At 38.7% G+C, this 19,221-nt stretch overlaps 1 protein-coding gene across 1 annotated transcript; it reads right to left on the reverse strand.

Moving 5' to 3' along the window:
- Nucleotides 1–346: 346 nt before the first annotated feature.
- vstm4b (V-set and transmembrane domain containing 4b) lies at nt 347–18,369 on the reverse strand. Its single transcript, XM_017714339.2, has 8 exons — nt 18,237–18,369; nt 15,530–15,928; nt 7,754–7,807; nt 5,474–5,581; nt 5,339–5,372; nt 4,395–4,516; nt 4,214–4,278; nt 347–2,353 (listed from the first exon to the last, which is right to left on the reverse strand). Exons 1-8 carry the CDS (start codon nt 18,286–18,288, stop codon nt 2,228–2,230), a joined length of 960 nt encoding a protein of 319 aa, XP_017569828.1. The 5' UTR covers nt 18,289–18,369; the 3' UTR covers nt 347–2,227.
- Nucleotides 18,370–19,221: the final 852 nt, after the last annotated feature.

A 19,221-nucleotide genomic window follows, 5' to 3' on the forward strand; every position in this document is an offset into this window, starting at 1 on the left:
ATATATATATATATATATATATATATATATATATATAGGACCTGCTCTGTGAGGGTCCATGGGGGTCCTGACCACTGATGAAGAACAGGGTAACAAAGTATCAGAGAAACAGATGGACTACAGTCTGTAACTGTACACCTACAAAGTGCACCTATACAGTAAGTGAAGCTGATAAAATGGACAATAAGCGTAGAAATTGTCATAATGCTATGCCTGATTGATGTACATGACTATATCATGAGTTGGATTCAGACAGGGAGATCATGTGATTCTTTTCCCTCAAAGTTGGGTAGCATGTGAGTTTAAGTGTGGGGGAAATGCTGCATTCATTCACCACTGAAACAAACACAGTAATTTTTCTTTATTTACTTCCCACATTCACAGACAATACAAACCAAAACATTATAAACAAGGCACATACATAGTGTCATTCATAAACATTCTCCAACACACTCACTATTTGCAGTCTCCCCAAAAAACTAAGCGTGAAATGTGAGTGCACTCACTATGTGAGCTGAGGATGGTCTGTTCGAGCTGAACTCACAGCTGGTGCTTATTAGTGGTGCATGCATTGGCCTCCCCTTCATGCTCGGTGTGGTTTTGGAGGAGCTTCTCATTTTCACAGTTAAGGAACTTTCCTGTGCTGGAGGTTTCTGATAACCTTCTTCTGAACGTAAAGCAGGTTAATAGTGACCTATACACTATATAGTAATGTGCGATATGAGTAAATACAGAGAGTTTTTCCACCTTTTGCTGATAAAGTGGAAAACGGTTCCTGCCTGTGCGGAATGAGCGGCCTTTTTCTGAGAGGAGCGAAAAGCTCTTTGTTGCTTAGCTTTTCCATGGTTAAATCCAAGGAGCTATTAAAGGGAAGAAAAAACAACACCACTAAGTAACTCCACACTCACATCTAAGGAATGGCAAATGTTGTTTTCTGAGTATTCAAGTTTAGATCTCTAAATGCTGATGCATACAGTTATGGAAGTCATTATTTTCAGATCATACACTGGCTTTACATGTAGTGGAGAGATTAGAAAAGTACGACCAATTAAAGCAGACGATTTCACAACATTTGCTCAACCACAACCAGCAATTAAAGTCTACCTTGGCTCCCTAATTTGGGCATGGCTGGAGAAGGGAGTTGATGTTGGCTTGCAGATGAGAGGGCTGCTCTGATAACAGGACTAGTCTTCTGGGAGGGGATGGCTAAAGATGGCTGTTTATGTAATGCCATAAGCTACAATTCGCTGTCAGACATAACACAGAGGAGCCTGTACTGTACATGGAATGTGTCACAAAAAGCTATGTACAAAACAAAAGCTAAGCATACAATACTGTGTATGTGGCTAGAAAAACATAACAGACATTGAAATGAATATTGTGTATTATAAATAACTAATTTCCTCAGTGAAATGGGACAGTCCAGGGCTTCATTTGTAAACATTGAGATCCCCGAACACAAAGTACAGTGGGGTCAGGGGAGGTTCCCAAACAAAACATGATTAGGCACACAGCTTGAGATTTTCCCATTACATTGGCTCACTAACGAGTGAGGCTCTTAAACGAGGCTCTTAAGCATCGAACCTTCTCTCAGATGTGGGTTTCCCAAAACTAAACAAACAGTTTTTAATGAGTAGTTAATAAACTGACTCACTAGTTTCTCATCTCTTCTAAGGGATGAATGGCAGTAGTGGTGCATAAACAGCATCTGTATTGTTTTTATTACAGTTTCTATTGTCATGTAAATGAACAGGAGCTGCAATTGAACCATGGCACACCAAGTAGCTCACTGCTGTTTAGTTACCTGCTACGTTGTCATGCTCTAGAGCATATCACTGTTGTTGGAACAAAACCTTGTATCTCCATTTTTGTCAATTTTCCATTTTTGGCTCAATCTGAAAATGTCTCTTGCCCTTTACGTTTTGTTTAAATTTCATGATGAATGGACCAAATGAAACAGCCCAAAATGACTAGGAAAGACGTCTGGTTCCATTGACTTTCATTAAAAGTAGAGTAGGTATTTTCTTTCTCCTGTAAAGTTACCGTTTTGGAGATACGAGGTTTTGTTCTAACAGCAGTGGCATGTCAAGTTGTTTGTAGAAAATATTCACCTTTTTCTCCACAGATCTCTGCAGGTATCTCTCACCATAGGTATGAAGATAAGTTCTGGACCTGGTCTGGGACATGCTAGATCTAGATTTGGTACAAATTAAGCCCTGGCTTAGTCCTACACTGTTTTGCCCTCAAAAAGTATTTGGGCATACACAGTTCCTGTTTTTGACGTTTTGGAGTCCGGTAATGGCTTCACCAGTTCAAGCTCTGCATATGTCAGATTCTCCTCGGCGATCTTTGGCTGAAAGGTCAACAAGGGGGGAAGCAAGTTATTCAAATGAATCAATTAAACAGTTATGGTGACCAGAAGCCAGTTGCACCAGCTGAACATAAGCTTGACTGCAAGTTGGGGTGTAAAGTTCATCGTAAACCTCACGTTGAGAGTAGTTAGTTTAAAACTAGCAACACACAGAATTTCAGTTGCACCACAGACACTTACGGTACACCTTCAGAACACAGAATGACGTTTTCACTTTCTGGAGCCAATCACGGACATCTGTGATCTTTTCTCCAATCAATGAAAATGGAAGCTTGAATATAAATCAAAGTCATCAAATTGATCAAATGGGTGTATCTGTCCTGCAGAACTGGTTGCAGATGCATCTGAGACATATTTCGTTTTCTTGCAAAACTGATTTTTACAGCAGAATTTACACCCATTATAGTATATGTGTACATTTTAAGCCATAATTTAAAGCTACGTTTAAACTATGTTACTGGGTGCAACCAGTTAAATTCTATTTGCTCATGAACTTGAACGTAGGGGCACTTTGTTCAAACTAGGCTGCAATCAAACTTACATTCAGCTGGTGCAACTGGCTGCTGAAATATGCTGATACCACGGAAAACAACATCAACCAACATCAAGGAGAAGCTCTAACATAAGGCCTCACCCAATGGCATCTTTTGAAAAAGTCAAGAAAATTAATCAATAACTTTAAAAAGTGCTTTGAATTATTTTAAGGAACTGTATTTTGATATAATCTTAAGAAAAATGGTGCTGTGTAATACCTAAAGATGTTTTTTTGGCTCATAACAATAGCAGAACCTTTTTGGTGCTATCTAGCACCATTTTCAAAACGATTCTCAAAAGAACCATGTACGATAGCATGATAGCACTTTATCATGAACTCTTAAAAAAGTTTCTTCAAGGGTTATTTAGTAAAGATAATAGTTGTTCAAAGAACCCTGAACAATCAAAGGGCTCTTGGCAAGGTGAAATGGTTCTTCAGATTGATGGAGAATGTATGAGGTTCTGTAAAGAATCTATTTGAATATGGTTCTATATTGGACCAAAACACATTCTTATGTTGTTATAATGTCAAGCTTGATATCGTAACAATAGCAGAACCCTTTACTCAAGAACCCTTGGAAAAACATTTTTTAAGAGTGGAAGAATCGTTTAAGCAAGTAAAGAATTATTGAGAAATTATTGAGAAAGAATTATTTGAGTTACTGTGGTTCTAGATATGGTGATTACCTTTTGTAAATACTCCTCAAAGGGCATTTATGGTGTTTGGCAGACTCTGAAATTCAGAGCAACATTTAATAAAGCTGCATGATGTAGTGAAATGTATCCTTAGGAGTCTTTTTAGTGTAGAGCGATATGGTTGGCTGGACAAAGTATCAAACAGCAGCCTTTAATAGCACTGCCTGTGAAAGTCAGCATTACCTGCTATGCTAAACCAGCTACTAAACAATGGGATTGTTGCTGAAGCAGGGATTTGAAGCCCACTCTCCCCCATACTGAGTTGTACTTTTATCCACTATGTTGTCTCAGCTCTCATTACGTATTTAAAGGGTCTAAAGCAAATAAAGTTTTAATTAAACACACAAAACAGAAAATTAACTCACTTAAATGTCACATTTTACCAGCTGTGTCAAATTTGTGTTTTGTTGCAGCAGAACAGAAGGCTGGGAAATTTGCATGAGTAGAGCAGCTGTTGCCATCCTAGCTGTACCTGTTGCCATCCTTGCTCAAAATCCCTTAAGCTGTATCTCAGAATTCGTTCTGCTTGTAAAACAACACTCAGAGTTGCTGTAAGACAGTCTGCATCTTCATTTCATTGACAAACATTTTGAGCATCATCAGGAAACTTACCAAAATGATCTTTCTCGGCTGAGGCTTTAAAAGTTTTGGCTTTCGTAGTTTGTCTGCAATGGGAGCTGGGAAGTGATACAAGAGTAAAATGATCAAATGGTGTTATAAAAGTGGTTGAAAGACTTTTTAAAGTAAAATAATTTTCCAAAACAGTGACGTCTAGCAGTACATTCAACAGTACCTTTAGCAGGGATCTCTGGTGGCACGTCCACCTGTTCTACTGTTTTCCTTGTCTTGTACTTCCTCTGCTTTTTGGGTAGAGCTGGAGATAGGCTGACCACACTAGTGACCGTCTCCCCAGAACTGAATGCAGAAAGATGTCCAAATCAGTTCAGGACAGGTGTGTTTGTCTAGCACTTCTTGGAGCTGACATTATCCTAAAGATGCTTTCCAGAATTGTGAATTTAGGCCCTTAATGAGCAGCTCCAAGTGTGACACTGACCAGAAAACCCCAAAGTATGTTGAGTGACCCTTATTAGTCCCATAATGGGGAAATTTAACCCATCTGTGCCGTAAAACACCACTAGTGAACACACAGTGAACACACTTGCACAGAGTGGTGGGCAGCCCTATTCATGGCACCTGGGGAGCAGTTGGGGGTTAGGCGTCTTGCTCAAGGGCACTTCAGTCATGGACTGTTAGCTCAGGGGATTGTACCAGCAACCTTCTGGTCACAGAGCTGGTTCTCTAACCTCCAGCCCATGATTGCCCATATAGCAATGTTTAGTACAGATACTAATATTTCACTTTTAATTAGCATTTGTTTAGTAGTGCCTCTATAAAAAAAATCATATTTGACAATTTAATGTTAATGCAAAGCTTTACTTTAAATTCAGTTTGAAAATTCAGACATACATATACAAGCAACACATCACTGCTGTCACAGCAAAAAACTGATGTTTTTTTATGCAATTTGAAAATGCCTTTTGCTCTTTACATTGTGTGTAAATTTAATCATGAAAGGACCAAAAGAAACAGCCCAGAATTACCTGTATAAAGTCACAGAATGTAATTACACCTGATAGATGAAAATTGACACTGGAGATCATCTTTAAATCAAGATCATACAAACTGTAGTGAGTAGAGCTGTCTTTCTTTGACAGTTTCCTATTGAACGGGACTCACCTGTTCTGAGGGCTCTTGACCAAATGATAATTTTCTGCAAGGAAAGAAGATGATTAAATAATAAAACATGAACATAAGCCATAGGTTTATTTTTGGTAACACTTTCACAATGTTATGCATGTTTGATGCTTGTACCTTTTAAATGCCTCTTCCTCTGCAGATACTGACAGCTCACGGCCACAGTGAACATACACATGCACAGCAGCCCCACACTACAGATCAGCACCGCACACAGATACACATCTGAAAGGCAAACCAAACGCTCTCTTCAGCACGTGTAGTCTCATAGGACCAGATGTGATCTCATAATGAGAACGTCAGGGGACAAACTTGAGAAACTTTAGGCTAAATGTGGGGAAATAGAGACTTGGAGACTTGGACAGTGGGAAAATTCTAAAGCAATCCAGCACCTTGTGAAAGCGGAGCTCACAGTAGGGGGCACTGGTGAGCTTGTCAACATTGTCTGATGGACAGCAAGCCTGTTGTTAGCACATGGATGTGACAAATATAAAAAGACTCCCCCAAAAACCTAAGGATGTCCTATGAGACCAGACTGTAGACTGAGCTATAGAAGATATCACTAGGCTAGTGATAAATCTTGGGTTCCCAGTGGCTGCATGAGGCCTGTTTACACACCTGTTAACAAAACTAAACTGACCCTCTGAGGTCCATAAACTTGCTTGCATGTCAAATTCTCTGTCTCTGTATCTGTGTCTGTCTTTGTGATGATCCAGCTCAGAAATCCAACTCAAACCCTTCCTGAATCCGTAGAGCTGCCCCTTTCCATTCCATCTCATCATAAGATCCTACGAGACTCACAATAGTTATGAGCCTATGAAGAGGGGCTGAGATACACATCATCTGCCTCTCAACATGTGGAGCTGGAGGATTCGTGTGTCCATCTACATTCTGTGTGAAACTGACCGATGGACACTCAGGAGATCACTAAGAACTGATTGTCATGCCGGAAACCATTCTTCTTTCAGTCCATATCGGAGACACAAGTTGGGGACCTACCCTTTGTTTACAGCCAAAATCTGTCCCCAGATGTGTGTACTTGTAAGACTATAGTTTATGTCCTTTATTCTGGGTGCCAACATAACAGCAGTGGTGGACAAAGTTTCCCGTTCCTGCACTTGAGTGAAGGTACAGACACCCCTGATAAAATATTGCTTAAGTGCAAGTAAAAGTTCTCTGTTTATATTTATCCTTGATCACTTGCTGTCAGATGTTCTAAAAGGTGCAAATTCATAATGTATTTATAAAGATATAAAGACAAATATTCCTTATTACACATATCCACAATGAATGAATTAATTAATAAATCAGTCAAGAAAATGGTTAATAATTTAATCAGTAGCTTTTATTCATGCACATAAGTATCATTAGCTTCTTAAGAAACTGTTAGAAGTGGTTCTTTATAGAGGCCTGTTATGATAAAGCATTACCCACTTTCCTGAAAAAGAAGGTTCTTCAAGGTTTCTTTGCTGAAGGGTATGGTTCTATTCAGAACCATGGGTTCTATTTAGAACTAGTTGCATCATTAAATGGTTCTTTGCATGGTGAAATGGTTCCTCTGATTGATGGAGAATTTGATGTACGTTGTTAGTAAGGACAGGTACATTTCTTGGTCATCAAGGTACAAACGGTGTAAATGTTCCCTCAAAGGTTCTACAGTGGTTTTAAGGTCTGACTGTGAACCTTAAATCAGTTTTTCCAGGTGAAAAGTTGGTATTTGTACCTTTTCATAACCGAATGTTTTAAAACAGAACAGTAGAATAAAAGCCTGGAGGCGAGGCGGGGTGGAGTCAGTACAGCTTAGAACATATAATTTCAGAGGATTATTATTCACTTATGTGCCCTGACAAAAGGGACTTAGATGGAGCCTTGAGGGGTCCACCCCGGTGACAAGAGGGGCACTGACCCAGAGACAGTCTATTACCTTTATTTCTAGAGTGTATATGGTTCTATAGCGGCCAAAAAAGGGTTTCTTCTGTTGTTACAAACTTGATGTCGCTTGATGTGTAGGACCATTTTAAAAAAGGCTCTATCAATCTGAAAATGCAGAGTTCGATATAGAACTTATGATTTGAAATAGAACCTTCAGGAAAGAACCTTTAAAGAACCATCTTTTCTAAGAGTGCATGTACTGTTAATGTCCACCACAGTAGCTTATAAAAGAAGCTGACCAACTTTGACCCACTGCACTCAAACAAACAACCATAGCAGGTCTACTTCCGAGTCTCACCGTTTAGACCAACTCATCCGGAACTTGTCCTGTGGAGAGAACGAGTGGGAGGCGGTTTATTTTCTCGGGTTTGTCTTAAATCGGAAAGAAAGGCGGCCCTTCCTTTCACCTCCGTCGGCTCAGTTTTTCTCCAACACAATATGGGTCAGTGCAGCGTTGTGGCTTACCTTCAAACAGACTCCACAGTCCCTCCTTGGCACTGCTGGCTGGGAGGACGTGCACTGTGGAAGAAGAAGCAGAAGTGCACATTCATCACTGTGGCTCCTTTTCCTGGGTAATTGCACAGAGCGCAGGGTTAAATAAAGTTAATTATAGGGAGGTTACATGTGGGCTGACAGCTCGGAGGCTACCCCTTTCTCTGAGCGCTCCCCTTCTCAGCCAGCAGCTCGCGGTGGCTGATACCCACTGTGATGCCCTGAAATATCCATAACCACCAGCAGCTGACGACAGTAAGGCTGGCCTGGCCTGAAGATGCCATGAGCAGGACTGCTGACAACAGGACAGTGTCAGCCTACAAGCTTCCGTCCTCACGGTTTAGTTCTTTATCCCTCATAACTCATTGAACTGTGAAGAATCCGTACTTTCAATCCATGATCATGATTCAGATTTGATTAAAGTCATCTTGTTTTCCACAACATGTTTTTGCCATCAAACCAAGGCAAACAAGGCAAAACCTGTCAGCACTGATTGCGATTGTGGCAGACTTTTGACATCACTTTGTTTGACAGCTTCCAATGTAGGAGCTTCATAACACTGCATAAGCATTGAATTACATACTGGTAAGCAACATAATCAGCATCTAATAGCTTGTTAATGATAGTAAGTACTCATATAAAGGTTATGCATGCATTAATAAATTCAAATGTTATTTAATGACATGCAAAATCAGCCATTATGAGGAATTGCAGAAGCATAATCATTAATTATAGTCAATAGTTAACAATAATAATAATTTAGTGTTTTCATTATTATATTCTCATATCTCATACATGATATGACTTTATGCATTCATATAGTCACATGACAACAATAAGTTATCATGAACAGCAAATTGTTTAATATTTTAAATGATTTAGTAGTTATTTACTGTCTGGCTACATTGTCATGCCATTATTAAGTGGTTAATATATATGTTTATAAGCATTAATAATCATGAACTGAAGCCCTGATATAAAGGTGCAAATTTATAAAAGATTTATGGCGCCATATCACTCACTTCGAATACATTTATGAAAAGCATTTATGTATTAATGTCACTAGGTAAATGGTTAATAATTTAATTGGTAGCAAACTTGTAAATAATTATTAAATTATTGATTGGTCCCACTTTATGTTAAGTGTCTTTAATAACTATGTAGTTACATGTAAACAACATATGCAATAACTATGTAACTGCTAATGACTGCTAGTCACTGTTACAGATAGATTACATAAGTACAGCTTATGTAATTACACAAGTGTATCTTAATAGTTGTTATAGCCCATCATCTCTTATTATGGTAATAACATAATTGTAATTACATTGTAATCACAAGTAGTTTCTTTCCAGCAGTAAAAGGAAGTGTGTTAAAACCTACATTAAGGCATTATTTACACTGTATCTGCTGGCTTTCCTCACATTTAGCCAGCATTTTTGTGGTTATTGCTGTGTCACTGTAACCAGTTTCAGCTTTAAACCAGTCTGTAATGTGACAGAACAGCAGACATCCCTTATATTAACATGCAACTGTTATAACATTAATTAAATGTGTTAAATTACTTGAAAGTGACATCTACATTACCACCCTGTTATTACACAGTAACTACACTGGCCTGCCCACTTATATTAGTGTTACTTTAACACTAAACTACAGGAAAGTTCCTGTGAAGAACATCCGCTTGTGTAATTAAATAAGGCAAATTTGAAGTTGATACACATGTGTAATTACATAGGCTGTGCTTTTGTAACATTGACTCAATCATCAGTATTTACAGTGTTGTTGCACATGTTATTCATGTATACCTACATAGTTGTTATAGACACTTGATAAAAAGTGGGACCAATTGTTTTTATAAATTGCTATTCATGGGATCGTTTTACCAACATGTATACAGTCAGTGAACTCTATTAGAAACAACAAACACATTGTCCACTCTATCAGCTCCACTGAGCATATAGTCTCACTCTGTACTTCTACAGTTACAGACTGTAGTCCATCTGCTTCTCTGACACTTTGTTACCCTGTTCTTCAGTGGTCAGGACCCCACAGGACCCCCACAGAGCAGTGCAAGTGGATCAGACACAGCAATGCTGCTTTGTAGTTTCAATGCAATAAAATTAGACAGCCTCTGTCTGAATTTGTACACTAAGACCAAGAGAACAATAGTGCTTGTTTGTATTACATCACTGTGATGAAGAAGTACTATTAGGGAGAGTTGAGTAGCTTTAAAGATTTCCTTGATAGAAGTTGTACTTTTGTACTTTAAGTGATGTAGAATGTTACATAGCTGATATGCATAGCTTTATGCATACCCTCTATTGCACGGTGCTGCCATATGGCAACAATTACTTCATCACAATTTCACTAAAAATCAGTAATATAAAATCTGTGTTTAAAGTCTTTAAAAGGCCAACTGCTTCCGACATGACACAACCAGAAATTCCAGTTGAAATGGTATTAATTTCCAGTGTTTTTAAATGTTGGGTCGTACATTTTACGAGTATGTTTTCAGTGTAAGTTGGATTTATTTGGTCTTGTTTTCACTAAAAAGATGGTTTAGAGAAAAATTTTATATTATAGTGCTTTTTTTAGATTTCTGGTGGTGTGGTACATTTATAGCATTTTGCTGACGCTCTTATCCAGAGCAACTTACAATTTGATCATTTTACACAGGTGGTGTTAGGAGTCTTGCCCAAGGACCCTTATTGGTATAGTGTATGGTGCTTGCCCTGGTTGGGGATTGAACCCCAGTCTACAGCTTAGAAGGCAGAGGTGTTAACCACTACACTAACCAACCACCACAACTGTACGCCTGTGCATTGTTGCCATGTGGCAAGAATTTACTAAACACCCCACTTTTAAAAATATTTCCATTATTTAAGCAATTTTACATAACAAAAACTTTGTTTTTACCTAACAAAAAAAATGGTCATATTTAAGTAATAATTCATACAATAGAGAGTAAGAAGGCCTCTGACCTTGTATGGTCCATAACATTGGGAATGATGCTTCAAAACTGTGTCATAAATGGAAAGAATAAATGTTATTTTCAATTATGGGTTAAGTGACCCTTCAGTTAAGTGATCCTTATTAGTCCCACAACCGGAGAAATTTTACCTCCATGCAGTGAAACACCACATACACACTAGTGAACACACACTAGGGCGCAGTGAGCACACTTGCCTGGAGCGGTGGGCAGCCCTATCCACAGCGCCTGGGGAGCAGTTGGGGGTTAGGTGCCTGTTTGTTTCAAACCTCAGCTCATCTTTCGCTGCTCTAATGCAGAATCTGGCGATGCATATTCATTGGGAGGATAAAAAAAGCCATGATAACCCACATGCCATGTTTAGTTTATGTGTTTTTATTCACAGACTGCTTAATAACCCGCTTATTTTCATGGTCTTATTCATGCATGACGGAACTGGAAAATGAACACAAGGCTCTTTCTGTTGAGTCACATGGTTAAAAAGGAAAAAACAGTGGGCCTCAGCTTTCACTCTTTATGAAGGCTGTAAAAAGGGGGTGGACGGCACTGCGGCAGAGAGATGTCCAGCTCCTCAAAGTCCTTTTGGAAGATACAGAGTGAAGCCCTTAAACCACAGCATCAATAGAGGAGCTGCGAGCGCCGAGATGTCGCTGCATTTTCACCAAATCGCTCCTCAAATGGAGCAAATGTGGCCGTGATGACCATCTCTAATATCAACTGAGCCACTCCAGCAAAAAAACATGTATTAACAATTACAGCCTTTTTTTTTTGACTATCAGTTATTTTATTTTACAGCCTTTGATATTAAAAAGCTAAACTGCTTTGTTTTTTTTTAGTGACACCTTTATTGTAAATACAAGGCATCAAACAATGCCGTACCATATATGATTTGTACTAAAAAATGGCATTGCGTTATACTGTACGCTACTATGGATAATTCGGACCGTCAGATTACACTGTGTCTTTACAGTGGTGGTGATAGGAACTTGACTGTGACTGTGACTACAAGACAGATATAGACATTTTATTTACCATCCAGAACCACCAGAGAACCTACACGAGTCTTCCGAGTTTATATGGAATGTTGATGATGGAAAATAGTGGAAAATCTGGAATAATACGTTTTCTTTGGGGACTATTTTACCGCACAGCGCCCTGCATGTCTCAATGCTAGTCTAGATCTGATGTTTCACATTTTGAGTTAGATGTAATAAAAATTACATTAATTTTAGACATTTAAACTTTTTAAAAGTCATTTTAGCTGGTGAAATGGTCTTTTTCCATTGGCATAATTTACTTGTTATAATATATTTTTTCTAAAAACAAATCATCCACCCATCGAATAAGACAATATTTCTAGATAAAATAAGTGAAATAGTCTTATAATATTCTTATTATAGTCTCAAAATGAGAAGTATTAGATATTTAGACTGGACGCTTGTTGTATTTTTAGAATTTTCACTCAAACAACCAAAACTCCAGGCCTCAAATTTAGATCTCATGTAGATCATTTACATTTCAGCGGACTAGGCTGTATTTCCTGCCATGTTGTTCATGGAACGCCTCCCTGCAGCGTGTTGTTATCCTGCCCACAAATGTTGTCGGTATTCTCTCCTCTCACTGTGTTACTGTATACTTAAATCCCGACCACATCCTCTGCAGCACTGCGGATTCTCCTGCAATCCCAACAGCTCGGCATGACCATCAGATACTTTCAGGAGAAAATCTCGTCTCATCATGACTGGTGATAAAGATCAGGCACAGTGTTGCTACCCAGTTAAAGTTAAAGTAGAGCCAGCCAACGTGAAGGTGCTTTCAAAAACATGCATAGGAAAATACGATTCTTCAAGGAGTCTTCAGCAAAGAAACTGGTTCTATAGGGAACCATGAACACTCAGAAAACACTTTGCATTACTGCATAATGAAATGACTATTCAGATTGATGGAGAATGCATTGTAGATGGTTCTATCATTTTTCAAAATGGTTCTGTACAGCAGCAAAAAGTGTTCTTCTATCATAACAAACTTCACACTGTAACAATCCTCTTTGTGGTGCTACATAGAACCCTTTTCAAAAAGCATATCCCTTATCAATCTGAAGAACCCCTTCACAAAGAATCTTTTAATTAGTGTTCATGGTTCTATATAGAACCATTTTCTTTGCTAAAGAACCTTTGAAGAACCTTCAGGTAAATGTTAGCGTGCACAAGATTCACATGGGTTCAATTCTTTAAATAAAAACACCTATTTTTTAAAAAATGAGTGTTATCAGAAATATATTGTAGAAGGAAACTCAGCCTGAAACCTAACCATGCAATAGTTTGATGGAAACATATTTGCCAGGTTATCAATATCAGTGCAAACTGAATGAAGCCAAATGACTGACCAGATGTTTCTGTGTTTGCAGCCTCAGCTGTGAAACATGAGAAGGCGGTAATGAAATTAAATGACAAAAAAAAACCTCAAACATATCTTCATCTCTTTGATGAACAGTGATGTTAGATGGTAAACAGCTGATTATTGGAGATCTTCTGTCTTTAAGCCATTAAACCCAGCATTAAAGAAATGCTCGAGCGAATTCTCTGTGTTTTTCTGAGTGCGACAAGGAGTTTTATTCTTTTGATGGAAACTCGTCTAATTTGCATCATTATTTGTAAGATATCAGTTATTGGCTTGAATTTGCTTCCACAGCTGGATGGAAACTTCCACTGGAACACAGTGGAGATGAAATCTTCTTGATAGCCACAGTGATCAAAAGTCAGCCCTGGGCTGTCCTCCCTTGTCTGGTTTGATAGCGTATTGAAGTTAAGGAATCTTCTCTGGAATATGAAACGTGATTCCAGATCTGTGACCCCGTTCTCCTCCAGTCTGGAAAACTGCATCTGAGAACCGAGACAGTTTTACCTCAGAAGTGACAGTAGATGCTTTAGTGGCGGCCAGATGGTTAATCTATTACTCTTCCACCACTTTTTCCTCCTCCTCCTCCTTACAGACTCTTCAGCAGCCTGGCTTATACTGCCTCTTTGGCCTCTGTGTGTTTGTATGTCTGGATTGTAATTGAGTGAAGGGAAACTCCAATCTGCAGCCAGTACCAACAGCGTTTAGCTATCATTACTCCCTGAAAACAGCTACACTGAAGTCAGACTTGACTTTTATTTGTGTTAGGAATTTACATTATATTTTATATAATGCTTTCATCACTCAAGCTGAATGTTGGACCATCTGGAGCTTATGAAGTGATAAGGAACTAAAGTCCAGGTTGAAATGTCCCATAACGTGACTGAGAAGGAGAATATGGAAAATATTAAAAATAACAGTGTTCTCAGTACCGACCCTTGTGAGACCTCACAAATGACACCAGTCACCGCATTTTAATGTAATGCTGATAAAAATTGTGTAGCAATAATTGATCTTTTTTCTTGACAACTGGTGCAATGGGTTCTTACCTCCACCAAGTGCACAGCTCATATCACTCCTATTCTTCGACAGTTGCATTGGTTTCCTGTTAGTTCTAGGATTAAGTACAAAATCCTTCTTCTTACCTTCAAGGCTTTACATGGTCTGGCTCCGACATTCTTTTCTGATCTCTTTTCTTTATACTGTCCCTCACGTGCCCTCCGATCTTCTAATGCTGGACTCCAGTTCCCTCAACTTGACTTTCTACTTTCAGTGCTGCTGCCTCCAAATTCTGGAATTCTTTACCTTTCACTCTTCGTCATTGTTCTTTGCTGTCTTCCTTCAAATCCCTGCTAAAAAACTTTCCTTTGTGATGTAAAGCATCCTTGGGTTTGTGAAAGGCACTATATAAATTTAACTTATTATTATTATTGTTATTATTATTATTATTATTGTAATGCATTGTTTATATCACTTCCTACAATTACAACAAACAAACTGCAATGAGTGCAAATTGCAGAAGTGAGAAAATGAACAGAACAGGTTTAGCTTCCCTGCTCTGGCTGCCTCTTTCCTCTAGAATCATATACTATAAAACTCTACTACTAATCTGTAAATGCTATAATACCTTCAAATGTCTCTAAGTGCTGATAGTCCAGCTTTAAGATCATCTAGAGCTGCTTCTCCATTTTCCACACATATTTTTTCACTTTAGCATTAAATTAACTTTTTGTTTTCTTTCCTTTTTCATCTTGTGCATTTTACTATGAATTATGATAATTAATATAACCCTTTCCTGTAATTGCTTTTATTTGTTGAATTTTGCTTTTTTGTTGAATTTCTGGTTTTATCTATTGAGCGTTGATCCAGAGTCTTCTTCACCTTAATTCTCTATGCTTTATTTCATCATGTTTCTGATGTATATGTTTTAGATAGATTTGATGTGTAAAGAAATTTGGATGTAATCTGAAATAAACTGCAGTGGTCTGAGTACCAACCCTTGGGGAACCTCTTGAGTGACACTAGAGCAATTTTTATGTAATGCAAATGTTGTGGGATGGTATTTTTCACCTCCAACTCCAACACTTCACATCAGCAAATCTGAATCTATTAGTATCTGTTAGTATTAAGTGTTAAAAGTGGTACTACAGGTTCACCCTGCTTTTAAAAGCTGAGAAAAGCTACACATAAATAAAATGGGCAATAGTGACCCGTTGCTTGCCAAATTGTGAGCCTACATTTCTTTATAATGTTAAACCTCAGATGTTACTCAGATAAAAAACAATGAGCCGCACAACCTGTAAGACCTTCTCTGACCTAGAAACAGTTTTTGTGGTGAATAGATTGATCAGCTGGCTTACCTTTGAGTTCTGTAGCAGCTGAGGAGTTGGTGGATGCTTTCCATCGATCCCGATGCTTCTTAAACTCCTGAACTCTGCAGCTGTAGAGACCTCTGTCATCACTAGTGATGTTGATGATCAGAAGGTTGTAGATCTTCCCTTGTTTCACCACTGTCAGCTTCATCTTAGGCTTGGGAAAGCTCTTGGTGTAGTTTCCGTAGAACTTGGCCTTCCTCATGTTTACTTTGGCCACGAGTTGTTCGTCACCTCCCAACGTTGGCTGGAACATCCAGCGCACCACGGGAAGGCTGTCTGTCTTGTGCCGCTGGGTCACCTGACATGAAAGCGTGACGTTCTCCCCCTCGGCTGCCACCGTGAACGGAGATGGAGTGACTGTGACGTTGATGGCTCTGCAAACATCTTGGGAAGGTGGATATGAGGGTCAGCACTATTTTGAATAGTTCAGCATCATTTAGGATTACTATGTAACAGTATTCCAGTTTCAGGCTTTAAGGGCCTTTGATTGTTTGTTTTCTTTTAGGCTTACACCTGAACAATATGGACATCTTGTGACTGGTCAGGATTCTTTTCTCTGTGGTATCTAAGTAGATAGCCAGCCCTTCCATTGGTTAGCACTTCAGGATATTCAGGACTTCAGTTAATTGCCAACATAATGAAAACTTGACTGAGGAATCAGCCAACTAGACTTGTTTTGCAAGGAGTGAAGCTACTGGTGGGAGAAAAATTGTCCTTCTGGAAGTTTTAGGTACATCAGTGACTGCAAATATGAGTCATAGTCTAAGCAGATTCCAGTTGTTAGGAATGGAAAATAGTGGCGGCAGCTCTGCACCAGAACTATTTACTGAAAGGCTCACTGTAATATTGATACATACAAGCTCAGATATACATGAATAAATAGTAAAATATATGGAATAAATTTTACAAGCTTCAAATTTTTGTATTTAACCTAGAATAGCTGAAAAATGTTAACAAGTAAATCACTGGTAGCTTAGTGCTAACATAGTAACAGAATATATAGGGACTCCAGCGGAAACTGGCATCATTGTAGGGGTGTTTTTTTCCTCCTGTTTTAACAATTATGGCACTGCCATGTTTAATATTTCTTAAACTAAGAAAGTCACAAAGTCTTAAACAATATATTAATACAAACATCTGTAAATGTAAATGTCATTGGTTTTAGATTGTTGGTATTACACAGGTGGACCTGGCTCATAACTCACTCATTTAAATTCAGCAGGCTAAAGATTCTCCACAAGAGGGCACCACTAGAATCAAGTAACTAACTTCTGGTGCTTCAAAAGAGCAGCATTCACTGAATTCTGGATGCAAATTAGTTCTGGACATTCTGGATGCAAGTTAGCTCATATTTTCATCTCTTCACTTAAAGTATTTTTGTATGATCAATTTATTGTATATGCTCAAGTTAAAATCTATGTTATGTTTGGATGTATTTCTCCAATTTGTGTCAATGTGTTTATGGTGTTTTGTGTTGAGGTTAACCAGTTTGTCTCCATTATTATATAGAACATGGAACTCCAAGGTAGTATTGGTGCTTTATTAGCAGGATTTTTGATACTAAGAACTTAAATTCCATGCTTTTTACATATTAAGGCTTATTATTCAGTAACTACAGGGACTTCAATGGTTGAGTTGACTGGTTAAGCTATTCTTCGGTTATAGAAATGTGTAATAAAGCTTTGGGCCTGCTGGTGTTTAAGGGGTTAATATCAGCCACATGGTATACCAGTGGAGCCCTAAGTATTTCCCAAATTTTAAAGCTCTAAAGCAATATATCTGAAGATCTGCTGCGACATTTTCCAGAGCTGGCTGCCTCTGCTCTACTTAATGAACCCTTTTTGACAGCCCAGCTGGAGACCGTTATTATTTGGGTGGAACTTGAATGCAGGTCAGGAGACGAGGGCAGTTTAACTGACTTTATTAAACATAAGTGTCTCTGTTGTCTATTATACTGCATTTCAGCCTCAACATCTGGTTTTCTTGCGTCGAAGCTTCGACAGACGGTGGGCAATTTTTTTAAAGAGCAAATAAACATGCTGTCCAGCGGCCTGCTGTCCCCTCTAATGCTGCTGGATATAGTAACAGCTATCGTGGCTGCTTGTATATGATGGACTCCAGAATGGGAGGCATATACACTATTCTAGTGAGGGAGGAGTCAGAAACCGCAGCATACTCCTTTTGCAGGGAGAAAAAGGAGTCAAGAAAGAGGAAATTATCTTTGTTTGCAAGTTTTTCTCTATGTTCTTCAGGTTGACAGGCCAATCTTTATGTTTCTGAGCTGTAATTTTAATGTAATTTACTGAATTAAATATTAAGTTGTTATTCCCTCAGTAATTGCAAATATTTCAAAAAGAGTCTTGTTTTGTCCCCTTAATCACACACACACACACACACACGCATTTTCTGAGCTGCTTCTCCCTCAGGGTCGCGAGGGGTGCTGGAGCCTATCCCAGCAGTCATTGGGCAGAACTCAATTAACAGTTCGTAAAAATTTTCTACCATTTCCTCATGAACGCAAACTTGAAAATGCATTGTTTTGGCATCCATCATCCACACAAAGTTCTGGCTCTGGCTGATCCACATTTAGCATCCTTAACCGCACATTTAATGCTCATGCTTATTTCAGGTCCATTGGATAAGCCATAAAAACTTCTCAAACTGAACAGTGATATAGTTACAGTGCCCTTACCTCCGAAGAGAACACTAGTCAGGAAAACCGTGAGCACTGCAGAGATCTTCATCCCCCTGTCCGTCGGGCTCCATAAAACCTCAGTTAAATGTCGCTACAGAAAGGCGCCAGTCGAATCCTCCTCTCTTTTTCCCCCCGTCTGTGAAACCCGAGATGGGGCATGCTCTGTTTCTCTTTCACTGATGCCATCGCTCCTCCCTCCCGCACTCCCACGCTCCTTTATTCCCTGAGCCATGACTCATATACTGTTAAGGAACTCTCATTCCGTGAGGCGTCAGGTCCTGTTATGGTCTTGACTTCATCTTTTAGGGTGTTTTCACACCTACCTTGTTTGGTGCAAGCTTTTCCTTTAGTTTATTTAGCCAGGTGTGAAGGCTCTACCCATACTTGGGTCCGCACTAATCAAACTGTCCATCAAAATCAGAGGTTTTTTCAAGTGCACACTGCTGGTGGGAACACATCCACACCAAACATACTGTAATATGATATGATCTAATCTAATCTCATATATATATAGTGCATAATTTTTGTGATGAATGGACCAAAATTAATGACCCAGAATTGCTTGAAAGTTGTCTGGTTCCATTTACTTACATTAAGAGTAAAGGAGGTTTTTTCTTTCTACTACAAACTTACCATTTTGGAGATACAAGGTTTTGTTCCAACAACTGTGATATATATATATATATATATATATATATATATATATATATATGTGTGTGTGTGTGTGTGTGTGTGTGTGTGTGTGTGTGTGTGTAAGGCCTCAAATGTCAATACAGTCTCATTTACTTCTTAAAGTATCTTACATCACTCTCAAATCATGTCATAACCTGTGCACTAATGATCAGGTATTGCTTTATAAATATGTTATTCAGTGCTTATACATGTGTTAGACCCAACACAGTTTGGACCCAAGAGCAGCTTCTGGTTGTCCTACAGAAAGACAGAGACTATTAATAATGAACCATCACTGGTATTGGGTCAA

The sequence above is a fragment of the Pygocentrus nattereri genome, chromosome 13 (assembly GCF_015220715.1).
Source record: "Pygocentrus nattereri isolate fPygNat1 chromosome 13, fPygNat1.pri, whole genome shotgun sequence".
Taxonomy (NCBI): Eukaryota; Metazoa; Chordata; class Actinopteri; order Characiformes; family Serrasalmidae; genus Pygocentrus; species Pygocentrus nattereri.

Excerpts from the sequence above, each read along its gene's own strand:
- vstm4b (XM_017714339.2), bottom strand. The coding sequence starts at position 18,288 with ATGAAGATCTCTGCAGTGCTCACGGTTTTCCTGACTAGTGTTCTCTTC. Across the intron at positions 5,373-5,473 it reads GAGGAAGAGGCATTTAAAAG|AAAATTATCATTTGGTCAAG; the intron begins GTACAAGCATCA and ends CTTTCCTTGCAG. Across the intron at positions 4,279-4,394 it reads ACCAGAGATCCCTGCTAAAG|CTCCCATTGCAGACAAACTA; the intron begins GTACTGTTGAAT and ends ATCACTTCCCAG.